The following is a 17,882-nucleotide window of genomic DNA, read 5'->3' as shown; positions in this document are numbered from 1 at the left end:
ATTACCCCTCTCCCAGATTTACCGTAACTGGGTGTCCCATTAATTTTGGAGGAAGAGTGTAATAGAGATTATAAAGTTTTGCAGAATACCACGAACAAATGAGACTTACCGTGCAGACTTCTGCATGTTTTCCCCTGTATTCCACAAAAAGACTTTTCAGCAGATGACATCTCCGGGTGGAATACCACTGAGCAGTAGTGTTCCAACCAAACTCAAAAATTCCATGGGACTCGTAGGCCTTGTTACCAGGTCCATATGAATTAACAAGCCACTCAAAATGAGGGCCTTTATATTTTTCGATCAACTACTGTCTTTGAAGTTTGGAAACAATCTGTTTCAGCTAACTGCCTCCACCTTCCAACCACCTCCTCTGCCCCTCGCGTCCTCACCAACTGCAGGGCCATTACTTTCTTCATGAAATCCTCACTTTTGCATTCACAGCAGAGTGAACTAATATATTAAGGTTATTTATAGGACATTCTTTTACAGTCATGGTAGTGCATATGCGCGGGCCAAAAATTGCTATATTGGGATCACTATGTAGGCAGGAACAGTAACATTTCCAAGGGTTCTTGTCCTACAGAGTATCTTGTTGGCAGCGAGTCCAGCACTCTTTCATATCATGTAAGGCTTTAATAAGAGTCACATGATTTATGGAGGCAAATGTCTTTATTCATGTCTAAGTCAATACTAATACTATGACTCTTTCATTACTTTGAATCAGGGTTTCCCCTTGTTTTGGATTCTTCTAAAAGTCTCAGACAACAGCACTTCCAATGTCAACTTCCTGGAGGCTCTATCCAGTCACAAGGACCTAGCTCCTGTCTAAGTAGGGTCTCTGTTCCCTGCTGTCCTGTTCATGTTATAGTTTGTGAGTTGAGATGAGGGGTGGATGTTCCCGTGCCTGCTTCCCAGTGCTTCAGTAGAGCCTCGTACAAGTCACATTTACAGGGTCAAAATTAGGACCCAGTCTGTCTAAAATGACCATACATAGTAGAACGTATAACACCAATGCCTTAGGATTGTAGTCTCAGATGTATTCTTTTCCCCTCTGAACATCCTTTTTGAGTTCTTCCCTCCACTACTTGCACTCAGATGGGGACTCATACCAATTGGCAACTATACCTTTCATTGTGTTCTCAGACTTGAAAAACAACAGTGGGATGATTGCCCTGTGCATATTATAATTTGCCTGTGTATGCCACTTGCTGTAGAGTGTTAAGATTGTAAATATTTGGAACCAAAACAAATGGAGTGACTTCCACATTTATAGGCACGTAGTTTTATGATTTGATCGCATAACAAGTTATCTGAAACTCTGTTCCTATCTTCAAAAGTATGAGACTTTTTTTCTCACTGCCAGCAATGGGGTAACTCAATTGAAGTGATTGGGTTACTAACAATATCATTAAATTCTAGTGCTTAATATCATATGTGTGGTTTCGAGTACAATAAATAATAGGGGCATTTCGTTTCCCAATGTATCAATATGAGAAGGGTAAAAGACTGGGGTAGACCTACTATATAAATTTGGACCTTTGCGTTATATATAGATGTCCGCAGCAAGCACTATTCTCACTTGATATTGATGGAAATGGTCCCATGCATCTTGAAGAAGACAGCATTGGGCAGGGTGGGTTGACAAAGACAACATCAACATAAAAGGACAGCTCACAGAGGAGTCATCATCTTTGCACCATCTGCTGAATCCTGGGAATCTTTTCCACAATAGTTGTATGCTAGGGTTTCGCTTCTGCTTTGGTTATTCATCTTGAATTGACTAGACAGTTCTACTTCCTTCTTGCCTGTTTTCAGCTTCTATGACATCACATTCTATTGATCCTGACTTTGGAACTACTGTGTTACCCTCTAACTCAGGAGTACTTAACTCCTATTCTGGTCTGTCAGTCCATGCTGTGCATATTTTCTACCTGATTCCACTGATGGAAGTTGCCGCAAAGGAAAGAGGAGTTGTAACAGCAGTGCACATCTCAGGTAGTTATCCTCACCTTTTAGGTCCTAGATAAGAAAGGGGAATAGATTTGGATACTACAGTGCTTCAAATATTTATTCTTTCCTTGTTTCTTCCCGGCCCCTAGCTGTTGATTGTTTCCCTACCCATGGAAGGAGCCATGTTGCTCTTGGCTCCCACGTAGCCTTGTGGCAGAGGTCTGACCCCGTTCGCTAGTGAGGTCTTTCTTTATATTCTTCCTAAAGGTCCTGACTGCCAATCTGCCAAGCATTGTACACAGAGTAAAATGCATATTGCCTGGCTCAAATTACATTTTCTCAGACGGTACAAGAAAGAGAACCATTATTTAAACAATTTTAAACTATTCTACAATTTATGCTCCTGAGGAGTGCTGGAGGCTCTGACACCTATACCTTTAAGAAGGATTGGTGGCTCACCTCCTCAAGAAGCCAGATCTGCACCTACCTGGAATAAGGGAGTTACATAGACTTGGGGATTCGCTTCTGGGACTGATTGCCATAGAATAGGGTTTGAAAAGCCAGGAAAGTTGTGGAGAACTAGTCTATGGTGGCTGTGACGTCAGGATCATCACTGGTGTAATTAAGGGGGGGACTACCAGATTATGAGTGGTAGCAGGGCTTTATAAACAGTCTAGTTTCCTTGGGAAAGTGCCTGGCAAGTTTTCCGTATTCGCTCAGTTGATTAATATTTGATGCTTCCCTCATCATTTGTTCCTTTGTTCCCTTCTCAGATCCCTCTGGTCCCTGACCTTCTTGCCTTAATTCTGGACTGTTCTATGGATTACAATGTGGTACTGTTTGCTTAACAGTTGCCTGAACTCTGTTTTGCTTCGGGATTACATATTGGTTTCTGTGCATGCTCTCTCTCTCTAGCTCCCTGAATTCCGGGTTTACTATCAACCCGGGATACCACAATTTCTTTTATAGGCTTCCTTATTTGTGGCTTAAGCTCCTATGGCCCGACATTACAAAGCTGGAAAGCATATCCCCAATAACACTCTATATCAGAGTATTTCAACACAGTAAATCTTTGCTTTTTCTATTTACCATCAGTATTTGTTTGTCATTCACCTTTGAAAATGCTATAGTGGAGTAGTCCCCAATCTTTTGACTTCTGTGGACCCACACTTTATCATTAATGGAACCCAGGGATCGCAATTTAATTATTATTGGAATCCGGGGACCCCCCACTGAGTCATTACTGAAAGCTGGGGACTTAATCTGTCAATATTATTTCATTTTCTAAGCACTTGGGGACCCCATCGGGAGGCTTCACAGACCCCGGTGGATCCCTGGACCACAAGTTGGGAACCACTGCTATAGTAAATCTACAGAAATACAAAAGACATGTGGTTGACAAGACTGAGTCTTTCCAAGCTGTCTTTTCTCTTTCCCACTCCCATTCCCCTTCCCCTCCATAATTTAGTTCTTCTGTTCGTGCTTGCTCATGCACAGGTGGAGCTATGTTCTGGGAAATGGGGAAGATTGTCTTCAGACTCAATTGATCAAGACAGTCTATTTCCCTTGGGAAAGTTCCTGGCAACTTTTATATGCGCTCATTTGGTTCAGGGTTGATGCGTCTCTCTCACCTTTGTTCTTTTCTTCTCTTCTCAGTTCCTTCTGTTCCCTGACCTTCTTGCCTGAATTCTAGACTGTTCTCTGGAGTACAATTGGTACTGTTTGCTGAATGGTTACCTGAACCCTATCTTGCTTATGGATTACATAGTGGTAATGGTTGCTGTGCTTGGTCTGACTCTTGCACCCTGAAATCCAGGTTCGCTATCAGCCCAGGATTACACCGTTGCTTTTACAGGCTTCCTTTATTTGTAACTTAAGTTCTCTGTGGTCTGCATTACAAAGCTGGTAAGCATATTCACCAATAACTCTCTTCATCATAGTATTTCAATGTTTATGCAGCATAGTAAGACTTACCTATTTCTATTTACCTTCAATATTCATTTGGCATTCACCTTTGAAAATGCTATTGTGAATCCCCGGAAGTACATAGGAAGTGTGGGTGATGAGACAGAGAAATTCCAAGCTGTCTTTTTGCTTTCTCACTCCAATTTCCTTTCCCCTCCAGAGTTTCGTTCTTCTGTTTGTGCTTGTTAATGCATAGGCAGAGCCACATTCTGGGGAGTGGGGCAGAGTTCTTCAGACCCAGTCGCTCAAGACCTATGAATCCTAACAGCAGCAAACTGTTCCGTTCAGTTTGCACCCTTCACCAATTGATCTGTTCAAGCTGATATAATAGAAAATGATGTGTCTCCAGCCGTGTGCAATACTATGCACTGGAAGGCTACTAGTCCAGTTTTTCTGTCAGTGAAACCTGAGAGGTACTGCCATCGATAATGGATAGTAGAAATGTGACCTTCCAAAACGTGCCTGTAGCCCAGGAGTCTCCAACCTTTTCTTTAATAAGAGCTACTTATGTTCAATGAAACTCACCAACAGGTGCTCATATTACTAGCATTGAAATAGTGACCACATGTGACAAGATTAGTTGCCACCATATGGAAGATTACTACAAGCGATCCTCATAATGAATCATGCATGGTTGTGAGTAGTAATATAAAAATGGCTTTGTCAATACAAAATGCCTCTACATGGTAACACATAACATCCATAGCTGGAATGCTTCTGGCACCAAAAAAATAACATTTGTAACACGTATCCTCAATGCCTTAGGATTTATTGCTCAAATAGCTTTAAATATATTTTTGAAATACAGAGATTTTTTCTCTAAATGTCATCTTATGAACTGTGAAAATAAACACATTTTCATACCTATAAACTACATATAATGTACACTCTCAATGTTAGTATATGTATGTTAATTCTATCAAGCACAAGCTTTTAATTTAGTAGGGTGGACTGCACACAGGAGAGCTAATTACAAAAGTCTGGTGGGCTACCAGTAGCTCACGAGCTACTCATTGGACAATCCTGTGCCACAGTGGACCAGCTTCTCTTGTTGTATATGAAGGCCACAGTCAACAGAGATGAGGACAGGACTCTGTGATGACTCATAAATTTCTTTACAGTAAGCAGGGATATATCAGTTTCAGTTGGCACAGACTACTTTCCTTTAGGATCCCCTAAGTATTGCTTCTATTGCTGTTAATATTTATTGTGTGCTTCCTCTTAAAACATTTGAGTAAAAATACTGTCAAATGCTAATGACACTCTGCTTTAGCTGAAAGTGATACCTGAACCTTCAAGATTCCATGGTCTGAAGACCTTTTTCAGATCTCGCCTTGAGATGAATGCCATAAATTCAACTTTTGCTAAAACTGAGAAAATTGAGAATATACTATTTGAGCGCAAATGTGTACCCTTCTTGAACTAAAATAAATATAATGGCAGAACAGTTGGTTGGCAACTAAAGAAAAACATGGGTATTCCTGAGACTATGACATGCCTCCAGCCCCAAATAAGAGCAGTCTAGAAAACCTGCATCTTCCAGTATACCATCTAATAATGGGTGTAAAGAAATGCCTCTTTTTGCATGATCGGCCCCAAAATTTTGGACTGGTGCTGCTGGCTTTTCAACTCTAAGAGTGCACTGAGGCCTGCTAATCAAACCTCAGTGCAGTGTTCTGAGCCATAAACATTGAGTTATAGTGGCTTATACCCAACTTGTAAAACTTTATTTACTTATAAGTCCCAAATATATGGTACCAGAGGTACCCAGGGCCTGTAAGTTAAAGTGTCCCAAGAGAGTTGCAGCACTTATTGTACCACCCTGGAAGTCACAAACTGAAAACAAGTTACGCAGCCTGAAAATGCAGACTGACAGAGCCGTTTTTAAACTTCTAAATTGACTTTGCCGTTTAAACTAATAACAAAGCCCAAGTCTCCCTTTTTTAATGTGCATTAGTCAACCCCACAGCTGGCCTATCGAGTTCTAAGACAGGAGGCTGTATATTCAAAAGTAGTCATGTATGTTTTTTATGTCTTAACAGTAAAAACCCCAAATTGTCATTTTTACTGTGGAAAGAATAGTGTCCCACTGGTAAGTACAGGCTTACATGCTGACAACCTAGCTGTGCTAACTCCTGGATTGGACTACTAAAGCTGGTACTTCAAAGATTCAAATGAATCCTCACATCAAGCTCTAATTGATCCCTAAGCCCAATTTAATATAACTTTTACATAAATAAAACTTTTAGAATGTTGCCACTCTGTCCCCCCCCGTTGTCCAGTGGCCATTCGCAGATGTTGGCCACAAGACAGCCTTTTGCAGCTCTTGGGAGGTGTGTTAACAACTGCCAAGAGCGAGGACAACAGAGGCCTGCAGTTGGAAGAGGTGTCACCTCTCCCTGGCAAGAAGCCACGCTGGGTGTGAGCCTAAAAGGCAAGCTTCAAAGAGGAAGCCGCAATTGAAGGCCAAATGGTGGATACGCGAGAGGCGCTGCTCTGTTTTTTGAGGTTGATGGGTTGGCGTCAGGGACAGAGAGGGAAGACCAGTTGCTAAACCATTTTTTTCTGTGGTCATTTAGCCCCTAGGTAACCACAACTTTAAGGTGAGCTACCAAGCTCCACACAACTAGAGAGGGGTTCTGCCATCTTGGGAGAAGGCAGAATAGTGCACTCTGGTATAAGAAAGTGCTACACTGTGCAAGGAGTTGCCATTAGACAGGAAATGTCCTAGTAGTTTATTGGCTAGTAAAAACCACATCCCCAAGGGCACTTTCTGGGCATAAATTACACCCCTGGCATCAAGAGCACAGATCCCATCTGGATTGGAGTGAATACAGAAGAACTGCCCTGCTGTTCCCTGTATCTGGAAAGAGAGGCTGAACCAACAGCTGAACTGCAACTGCTGATGCTTGTGTTAGCAAAGGAAGGACTGTGGCTGCTGTGCTCAGCATGTGTAAAAGTCAATCTAGAGCCCCAGACAGAAAAGTTAACTCCAAGAGTCAGTTGGCTGACTTCCTGTTCCAGCACCAGGGCCACAAAAGCTGAAGTAGCCCCTTTTTGGACAGTCAGTAGCCAATATTTCTTGACCACCTCTGACCACCAAGAACAGCTGAAAGACCAAGTCCCTAGGCTCAATAGTATTGCCCAATTTGCTGGACCTGGTAGAGTTATCAAGTGCTATTTGGTCAACCGAGATGGACACTAGCCTTCACCAAAAGGAACTGCTGGTTTTGCTGTAACCGGGCAGCAGTAGTCCATTGGTAACTGAACTCTTGCTGGACCAAAGAGGACTTCGAGGAAGATGGCCCCTGTGGCCAAAGTCACCCCATAAGTGGGGAAGTCACAGGAAACCCTCATCGACCGCACTGCTCTTAATCATTTTACACCATCTTCAGTATCCCGTATACCTTGCATTAGGACCACTCCATTAAAGGTTATGGCAGTTTGTACAAAGAGCCTGGAACTGACTGGAAACTGCTTTTGTGACAATGTTACAGTCTACTACTCCTTATTGGACCCGGTACCCTCCCCCTGTCCGATTTGGTCACCAAAAGCATTTTGTTTGTTTTGGTGTCTATACATTTATAAAAATAAGATAGATTTTTATAAATTGGTATCAGATTTCTCTTGGATTGCATGACTTTCTTATTCCAATGATTTGAAACTTCGAAATGGTTTAAATTTGATCCTTTGTTTAAGCCTGACTGCTCAAAGCCACATCTACTCATGGTTGTGCTAAGTTTAGCATATGAGTCTGAGTGGATCCAAGCTGGTTTTGTGAGTGTACTCCACAGTGAGGTTGCACAACCAAGTCATATAATACATCACATTTCCTCACAATTTCACGCATTAATTTTAGGCTAAATTCTTATGATGCACTCTCTTTTTGCTTTTCAAAACTTCTCATTGTCATTCTTCAGACTGCCTGAAAGATTTGTTATATTTGAGGCTGGTACAACAACGTGTCTCAAAGGCAAGTTATTTTATTTCCTATGAAACCTACAGTCATCCTTTACCACCTCGTCAGTGGATGCACACCTCCTGAAAATCTAAGGCTTAAACTATCTTCTAAAAGGAGACATTTCTCTATGATCTTTAGGGATCCAAGTAGCTAACATTGAAAATGAGATACCACAGAAACTTTGAAAGATAGGTCCACCTGTCACTTTAGGAAACATTTGAAATCACTGGCATTCTGATGACTCCTGGTATAGGTTGGCATCTAAGACTAGATATCATGTAGTGGGTGTAGACAATCATTTAAGAGTGTACAGTTAGCCAGTGGGTAAATCTGGTCTTGGTAACAGGTAGTTCGGAATGCTGTCTTGTGTCTGGTTATTGTGGCTGTAAAATAACACAGCCTGGCCCCAACCTTCAGAACATCCTCATCTGCTTTGGTGCAACACTTACATGAAATAGTAACTTGATAAATGCCCAACAATAACTTGCAGGCAACAACCAATGGACTGTGGATGGAAACTGCAAACTTATTAATCAGAAAAAAGGTGTCCACTGACTCTTTTTGGGCTCATACTTCTAGCTTCCTCATGTGTATGGGTTATAAACAAATACTGTTGTTTAAAGGATGTTAAGCCACTAAAGTACCACCTCAACAACATTATTCACTTCCAGTGCATAAAACAAATATATTTGAGCTGTTAACATACTTAAATGGATTATATCACTGTTGACCGAGGGATGTTAGAAAGCCAAGCATTGTATCTAAACAAATCACAGTGAAAAAAGTGAACTATTTCCTACCCGTGACTGCTGTGAGCTGAAGAACTGCGTTTCTCTTCTTTTTGGTAGTGGCTCATAGTAGACTTCAGCTCCGTATTGCGATAAGCACGATCATAGTGCTCCTTTTTCTTCTGGTAGAAGGGTAATGACATGCTGGATACCTCACACCTCTGGTCTCCAGAAGTGAACACACTAAAGCAGATGAGATGTACTATTAAAATTGGTAACAGTAGGTGTTGTGATATTGCAAAGGTTTTCCTTCATAAAGCAGATCAGACCATGCTATTAAATTGGGTAACAATAAATAGGGGTACCATGTTGTTTTAGTCAATTTAGCAAAGTTGTTTTGTTTTACAAAAGCATTCTTTTGAAAAACAAAAAACAAGAGCCCTGGCACAAAGAAATCTTTCTGTCTGTGCACTGGGATCATTAAAGGATTTCCCTGCCCAGTATTGTCATGTCTTGCATGGTGGCCCGTGGCAGTGAAATCTTGTGACAGTCACCCACCCTTCTTAGGGTGGGTGACCATCACTAAGACATGGCTGCATAGATGCAATAAGTTGGGGGGGAACTACAGGCTTCCTGCGGGTGGAGCCCTCTGAGGCTCTGCCCGTGGAAAGCTTGTGGTTCCTTCAATGCTAAAAGGGATGAGGAAAATTAGAGTTTGGCTTGGTGGATGAACCACCAATTTACAGTGGCTCATGTTTCGCCATATTACAAATAACCCTGTTTGTACTGTTTGATTAGTTTCCGGTGTTTACTTACTGGTAGGATTCCCTCATTACAGAACATATCTATGAATGTACCTTCCAACACACTTCCTCCCACTGTTGCTAGCCACTCCCATCTTCAGGCCTATTCACAACCACCATGCTCCCACCACTTACTTATACTCAACTTGTAACCGTCTGAAATCCTACACCCACCTTCGTTGTAACACATTCTTTTGCATCGACTCCCCTCCCTATTTTCACACTTTACATTGACCTAGTTCGTATAACATGCCATTGATTTCTAGCAAGATGTGCGCTCCACTGACATACCTACATAAATACCTAAGATTCAAGAGACCTTAAAAATAAGTCACTTTATATATGACAGCAAGCCTCTCAACAACAAATACAGCTATTAAGAACACATTGGAGGAAACATACATTACACAAAGATTATTGTTTTTAATGGGAGTATTCCATGAAGAGAAGCTAGAATGAATGAGCTCATTGAGAAAGGTGCCAAATTGAGTCACATGTGTCACTCACAGGTCTTTGAATCTGCCCTTCATATTGTAACGTGCGAAATCCATGTGCTAGTGCCTAGGCTCTGAGAAGGGCGGACCAGCTGTGGCAGAGGATGCACTGCTTTTAAGGGTTTACGGGCCTCATCTATGTTGGGTGTTTTTTCTGTGACGGCGAAAGAGTAAATACCTCCATCGCACAGGTGAAGGACCTGACCGCCAAATTTATAAATGACCACCGAGTTGGTTGTGATTTATAAACATTGGCAGGAACCGCCATCGCTGCAATTCCTTGCAATGCAATCAACAGTTTGGTGCAGGGCTACGTCAGCATGATGCAACCCTGCATCACACAATATTCTTTTTTTAGATTAAAAAACAAACTCCCCAAATGAATTTCCTTTTTGAGAATAAAAAAAGTAATTCTTCTCTCACCATAGGAGTCATGTCTCATAGTGGGGGAAGCAATATTTGGTATTTACTATACCTCAACACCAGGGTTTTTCCCTGGCGGTGACGGACAGAAAAAACATGACTACATGTCTGACCATCCTGATTGGGATTTCTCCGATGGCCTTTTCACCGTCGGACAGTTGTAGAGGTTTGGTCAAATCCCCTGGCCAAATCCTTCCAGCTCCCCCTAATTTCCATCTCCATAATGAGTCTCCCAGTGTGCTACTATCATCTCCATTGCCATAGCACCTGTGCATGGCCGGTAGAGTTTGTGGCATTTCCATTTGTGTGTGTACCAGCCCACCCTCAGCAGTTCTAAGCTGGGTTACAGGGCTACTCCTGGTCTCTGATCAGATCAGCCAGGCTCGTAATTCTCCGCCGTGCCCCCACCTCAAAGTGCACAGTTTGTAGGTAGTCTCTACTCATATGCATTTGCAGTTCATCTTGGAGTTTGTGGTGTTCATGCCTGCATTCAAACTGTGTTTTCGCCTTAGAGTGAGACATGGCATCTCTCTTCAGGTGTTGCATCTCTCCCTCTAGTGTAAGGGGTTCTTGCTCTAGTGTGTATCACACACCAACCCAGTTTTGCATGTATCACTCTCTCATGATTACTTTAAAGGCCTACCTCTGTGTGTATAAATGGGCTGTGGACTGTTGGTTGTGGTAGATGTAGTCTCGTATGCCATCCACTAACATGTCATTTGTCATGGGGTCCTGTAGGATGTGGGGGGGGGCTTCCAAGTCAGTACAGGCGTCCAACATTGTCCCCACTGCAACTGCAACCGAAATGTTATGGGGCAGGTATTCAATGGTAACAGTTGTTTACCCTTTGGTGGGAGAGCAAAGGAATCTATCCAGTCTCACGTGGGGAAGTAAAGTGAGTACTCTCTGGGCTCTGGGTAGTGGACTCCCACCATGAATCCTGCAATTCCCACTGTGCCGTCCAGTGGGAAAAGTCATGTGCTCCTTTGGTAGTGGATGCATCATGAAGCGGAGTCAAAGATTTATCAAGGTTTGTGTCTAAGATGAAGCTGTAATCCCCTCCCAATAACTTGGGGGAATTCACTTCCTGTGTGAGCACTGCAGAGAGTGCATCCAGGGATTGGGTCTGAACAATGTTTGGTGCATACACGCAGTCCAGCAATCTCCAGATTATCATATATCAACCTTCAGCTGGCTTAACCCATATCAGTGTTCATTAAAGCACACGCAAAGTTTCTTGTTACATATACTTGACCCCTCTACCACCTCTGTAGTCGCAGGATTCCTGATTTGTCCAGGTGTGTTTCTCGAATTAGGGCGACATCTACCCCCTACTTCTGAGATAACGTATGCTTGCACTTGGTGTTGTTTTCTAATAAGCCCAACCCTTATGTTCCACGTCAAAATAGTGTTTTACCCGTTAAGACTGTTTTTTGGTATTGGGTAGCAAGGTGAGTGGGTGTGATCAGATTATGCACAAATGAAGGGGGTCATCATTGGCTGGGTAAGACTCAAATAATTACAGTCCCCAACTCCCGCTCACTAGGGCGGTATAATGTGTGTCTACCACCGCTTAACAGTCAACAGTTTAAAAGTTGCATAGGTCACACTCCCCAGTGTTGTAGAGATGGAATAGACGGGAGGTAAATGTTCTTTGTACCTGCAGGACCATTTGACCTGAAGTTGCATCGATGCAGTCATCTGTTTCAGCAAGGCAGTGGTTCTTTCTGGTCTGGCGGGGAGCTCCATGCAGAGGTGTCCACTAGTGTCCCAAGGGGCATTAGCATCACTTCGTCCACCCCATCTCCCTGTATATCGTATCAGAGGTTGTCAGCTGACCCGGAACTCAGCTTGGGTCTGGAGTGTTCCTCTCCTCAAAGAGTCCAGTTCTATGCTTTCCGGCTGCAAGCCTTCCTGACAGTCACTGGCGGGTGAGAATTCGGAGAGACACTGCTGCCTGTTTTCTCAAAGGGCGTCTGTTTGACGATTTGTTACGTTGGCTTTGACATTTACGTTGCAGCAGGGGATGGTCGCTGTCCGGTATCCGTAGTGGATTTGTAGTGTTTTAGCCATGCCAATGCACCTGCTGGTACGTCAAAGAAGTGGGTGCGCTCATCTACCATTATTTTTAGTCATGCTGGGAAGAGCAGCATATATAGGATACTCACTTCTCTGAGTTCCTTCTTAACCTCCAAGAATGAAAATCATTATCTTTGCACTGCAGTGGCATAATCAGGGTTGATGTGAATGTTGCTGTTTTCCACTTGGAAATCCTGTTTGCAGCCCGCTTTCCGTATTATCAGGTCTCTCTCCTTGTAATGGAGGAATCATGATAATACCAGCTGAGGCAGCGCACCCGGCAGTGGGCGGTGCACTGGCACCCTATGTGCCCATTCCAGTGAGAAGAACTGTGTGGTTCCCTAAGGGCCACTTCAGTCCATAACCAGCATTCCAAATAATCATCCATGTTCCTTCCCTTCACCTTTCCGGAAGGCCCATTAGCCTGATGTTATTGCGATTGCTGCTGCCTTTGGCATTGTCGGCTCTCTTGTCCACTTTCTTTACTTGGTTTATCAGGTGTGTCATCAGTGTCTGCATCATTGCTGCAGCGGGGCACACCTCACTCACCACCTCCTCATGCCATTTGACCTTTTTCACCAGCTTGTGGTGGTCATCTCTCAGTATGCCCTGGTCTCCCCGCACTTTGTTGATTTTGGCTTCGAGGTTTCCTACAGTTCCATGGACGTCCCCCAGGATTGTGTCCAGCTTGTCAGCCACATGTCGGTAAGGGCTGTGGTGGCATCCATCTGGGATTGTGGGGTGGGGCACCGGTGCAGCGTAGATGCAAGTCCATGGGGGTCCCTATGTCCTTTATCCATCTCGTTCGCCCCATGTTGTTCCCTAAGAGCAAAGCATGCCAGCAGCTGTGTGTGTGGGGGGGCCCCACAATTTGAACTGTATCTAATGAAGAAGGGCCCATGGCACCACTGATCACCCTTGATTCCCCTTCTCAAGCCACAAGGTCCAGTCTCTCAAAGATCCTCTAGCTAAGGTAGTGCAGCAGTCAAAGCAGGGGGCCCAGGCCGCCTGCCTCGCCAGGTACCCACTGATAGTTAGCATCACTGATGTCTCCTTTCCAGTGGGCACTCTGCCGCTTTTGATCGCAGGTGAACTGATGAGCTCAGGGGTCTGCCTCTGCCTCCCTATTCAAGTCGGAGGTTTGCAGGCTCACCTCCAGCAGATGTCAGGCTCTCCAGTAGAAGCAGCACTTGTTTTTTTTCCGGGCTGAATCTGGGCCTCTTGTAAGGCATACAGGCTTCTGTTCTGCCATTCAGCCATGGCCACATTCAGCTGTCTGCGGCCATTCCCACCTTCCCCATGGGCGTGTGCCGACCTCACACAGCAACCCTTGCTTTGGGGACAAAATTGCAGACCCACTTCTACCAGGTGTCTGGCTCTCCAAAGGGACCACACTAGCCTTGTCTCAGGGTCAGAGCTGGGGCTCCTGACGGTCGTGCAAGTCTCTTCTCTGCTGAGGCCACACCCAGTAGTCCGTGTTTACCTCCATCAGTGATCGGCCACAGCCCACCTCGCACTCCTGGCCCAAGCAGGGGCCCCCAGGGGGGTTGTCGGGCAGCTTTAGGAGTGGGGTGGAGGTTCTTTTTAAGCATGTTGGTCACCACCCGGTTACAACTCTTTTCGGTAGTCCGCAGCTGCCATCTTTGGAGATGGATCGAGGCCTGTCTCATTTCTCTGACTCAGTTGGGATGCTGCACCCCAGTGAGTTAGGGGCTGTGGCCACAGTGGTGTACTCTTGTCAGCCCCTCTGCCCGAGTCACACTTGATGTTGCTCACTATGCAGGTAGACTCGGCTCCAGCTGAGTAGCCATCTTCCTTCACAGTTGACCATGCCCCCATCTGTGGAAACTTTTTGTTTTTGTTAAGAGTGATATTGATAGTGTTAATGTGAGTAAAAACATGAGTGATTTGGTAATGTTTTAGAATCCGTACACAAAATACAACATACATTCACCTTTATCCTTGTTTCTGTTGTGTTCTTTATTAAATATTGGGATTTTTGGGGTTCATAAAAATGTATGACTCCAACAAAATGATGGACTTGAATGCTTGAATTAATCTCAGCCTCTGCTTAGGGCTGCATTCCAGGTCATTGTTTTTCACCTTACTTGACACTCTAGACAAAGGCCCAACCTTAAGCAAATCCGTACTGACTCTGTTCCTCATGGAAATGCTCTGTCCCAGGCTGATTTTGGTGTACTAGGGGCTCGTTCATAGGGTGTAGCTTGAGTCCTATGGCACAGTGAGCAAAGGACTCACATCTGGGCATGCATGTCTCACAAAGGAAATCTACTGCAATAACAAGGGGATGGATGGCCATTTCAGTCAGTATGGTGAACCAGACTGGGGATGATTGGTATTCCATCCATTGCACTATTTTTATAAATTTGGATTGTGTCACTATTGCCAGGGTTTCATTTTCAAATGCTATGCTTTCTTCCTTTAGTTCCTCCTATTACTGAAGTGGGGCAAACAACGGTTTGTTTTACTACTACTCTTCCACGCTGTGTGGTCCTCTTGAAATGACAATGAGCTTAGAAGCACAAGGTGCACGTGCACAAGCTCTTCTTGTGCCTGTAGCATCACTTGCAGCAGAATACCTGACCTTTACTAGCTACCACACGTTCATACGCTCAGTTGGCAGCTCTGCATTAATTCCAAACTCAGCGTGAAAGAACTCACTGCCTTCTTTGCTTGTTCGCGTTTATCTGTTCCTGTTTTTCTGTTTCTGAGTAACTGGTCAGTGTTTCTGCTCTGACAGCCAAGGACTTATGATGGATGCACAGCAATTTAAAAATAATTCCTAAATATATAACTACATTTGAAAGTATTGGATATAACAAAATAGCAAGGATGCAAAATACAACAAAGTAATTAACCAAGGTTCATGGCTTCACACACCATGTACTGTTAATGGCCACAAACATTGGCAGGATTCAGCAAAACAAAAGCATATTGCCACACCAATGAAGATGAGGGAAGATCACAGATTTACGCAGCGTACACAAACAAATAATAATTATGACCACTAGCTGAATGCCATTAATACAAAGTAAAAAGGAGGCTTACAGTCAGCCTGACAAAACAGGGTTGCTTTTTTATAAGATGATAACTTGATCACCGCCTGACAAGAGGTTTGCAACACTCTCTCGTAAATCTTCACCAACAAAATCAACTTAATTTATCGCAACTTCAACCCACAACTCAGCCCAACAGACCTCGCCAAAGCCTCCCAATCTTATCCAAAGAACCAATGCTAAACACACATGGGGGGTTATTCTAACTTTGGAGGACTGTAAATCCGTCCCAAAAGTGACGGTAAAGTGACGGATATACCACCAGCCGTATTACGAGTTCCATAGGATATAATGGACTCGTAATACGGCTGGTGGTAAATCCGTCACTTTTCCGTCACTTTTGGGACGGACTAACACCTCCTCCAAAGTTAGAATAACCCCCATGGTCTGTCATCACCCCAGAAGAAACCGCCGCCATCATGATGTACATGCACTAAGGGGTGCTATTGTAAGCAATCTGGACTATTGAAACATCCTGTATGCTGGGATGCCGTGATCAACAAAAAAATCACCAGAAGGTTGCAGACTATTCTGAACTCAGTGACCAGAATGACTCTCAATCTCCCACACCACACTAACATCACACCACATCTTAATGAGCTCCACTGGCTCCCAAAACATAAACAAGCACAATTCAAACTCCTCACCCATACTTTCAAGACACTACATAACACTGGCCCAGCATACCTCAACAATCACATCTGCTTTCACAAACCTTCAAGACACTTCTGCTCATCCAGACTCCTACTTGCACACATCCCACACATATGGGACACAAGATCTTGCATTCGCGCATTCTCCTACATTGATTCATTGATCCTAAACTGTGGAAGGACCTGCCACTACACATAACAGCCTCCTCCTCACCTTCTGAATTTTAGTAGTCCCATTAGGCCCTACACCCACACCTGCTCGCACCAGGATATGCCCTGGGTGATGGTACACTCTATAAATCTGCATACTATAACATAACATAACATGTTTGTGACACAAATGTTCGATAGACAAACAAAGAAATGGCAAAAAAATGTAAGTGTACCTGATAACCTGAAAAAGAAGGGGACAGTGTCTCTGAGTTCAGAGAGTGTGCATTCTATCTCCAGGAAGGTAAATCTCCCTCCTGGATTTAGAGCTGGAACTTGTGGTCAGTGAAACTGGGGACATCTCACTTACTATTATTTCCAATCACCAGAGCACACTGTAAAAGTCACACATACCATCCAATAAATGACTGATCCAAGGTAAGTAGACGTGCTGATTTATTCCAAATAGTCATAACAGTGAAGTCTACAGCAATACAGCAGCTGACACGTGTTTCATCCTCCGGACTATATCAAGGCTGCAAGTAATACATGTATATAGACAATTGATGTTGAGATAAACCCAAATGATCAATATAAGGACACACCTTAAAACCACAGTGTGGTATATTCATAGCTACAGGTAGTGGCCCATAATGATGCTCATATGTAAATGTATAACAGTGATCCTAACATAATGTTAGACTTAGGGTGATAAATTTGCAGTGAGTTATTAGCATAACTGAAAGAAAGACACCTTGGCCCAAATTTAAGGCCTAGCACCACATTAGCAACCTTTTTTTGTTCATTTGTTCATTGGTTCTTTGTCACTGTCAGGAGTGGATTTTTCTGCTGACTGGATAAAGGCATGCCTTCTGGTCATGCACCTTGGGCAATCAATTTGGAAACTTTGCTGGCTGTTGTTACACATCATCGGTTGACTAACATGGCTGCTGTACTTGATATCAACTGTCTATATACATGTGTTTTTTACAGCCCTGATATAGTCCGGAGGACGAAACACGTGTCGGCTGCTGTATTGCTGTAGTCTTCACTGTGACGACTATTTGGAAGAAATTAGTACGTCTGCTTACCTTGGATCAATCATTTATTAGACTGTTATGAGTGACTTTTACAGTGTGTTCTAGTGATTGGATATAATTTACCCGTTCTGGTTTTCCAAGTCAGATTTAATCACTTTGTGGCACAATGTGCTCACCAGATTGGTACCTGATACATGCAAGTTTGTATTCCACCATTGCTTTGGTGACTAGAATTTAGGCTACTTTGGAGTGTGCGGATACTCCAGTACTATCACCATTGTATGAAACATCTCACTTACTGACGGCCTTGGAGAAAGGCTCAATCCCACTGTCATGACTTGAATCTGTGGTCTTCAGACTACATGCAAATCATTGCAGCATGTTTTTCAACTAACTGTACAACAATCTTGAAACAAATAGCCCTTAAGGGTGCATGGCTGACCTAGAAGAAACTAAAAAAGCAGAGGCAGAATGTCTTTCAAGGTGAGTGTTTGGTGCGCTGACACACAGACTCCTAATCACCATTTTGTGTTGGAATTGGATCATTTTTGTGGAGTTA

The 17,882-nt window shown here is 43.5% G+C and overlaps 1 protein-coding gene across 3 annotated transcripts in view; it reads right to left on the bottom strand.

Moving 5' to 3' along the window:
- The window catches only part of MYOM1 (myomesin 1), a 650,420-nt gene that overhangs the window by 606,074 nt on the left and 26,464 nt on the right, over nucleotides 1–17,882 (bottom strand). For 2 of the 3 annotated variants that reach the window (XM_069219961.1, XM_069219960.1), the window contains exon 3: nucleotides 8,677–8,847. The exons of the other annotated variant lie outside the window; for it this stretch is intronic. In XM_069219961.1, the coding sequence (XP_069076062.1) occupies nucleotides 8,677–8,847 (171 nt within the window). The remainder of the gene's footprint in view (nucleotides 1–8,676; nucleotides 8,848–17,882) is intronic. 3 annotated transcript variants of the gene reach the window in all.

Source organism: Pleurodeles waltl, chromosome 2_2, assembly GCF_031143425.1.
Source record: "Pleurodeles waltl isolate 20211129_DDA chromosome 2_2, aPleWal1.hap1.20221129, whole genome shotgun sequence".
In the NCBI taxonomy this organism is placed as follows: Eukaryota; Metazoa; Chordata; class Amphibia; order Caudata; family Salamandridae; genus Pleurodeles; species Pleurodeles waltl.
Note: the sequence above shows the minus strand (reverse complement) of the source record. Positions and strands in the feature narration are given on the sequence as shown.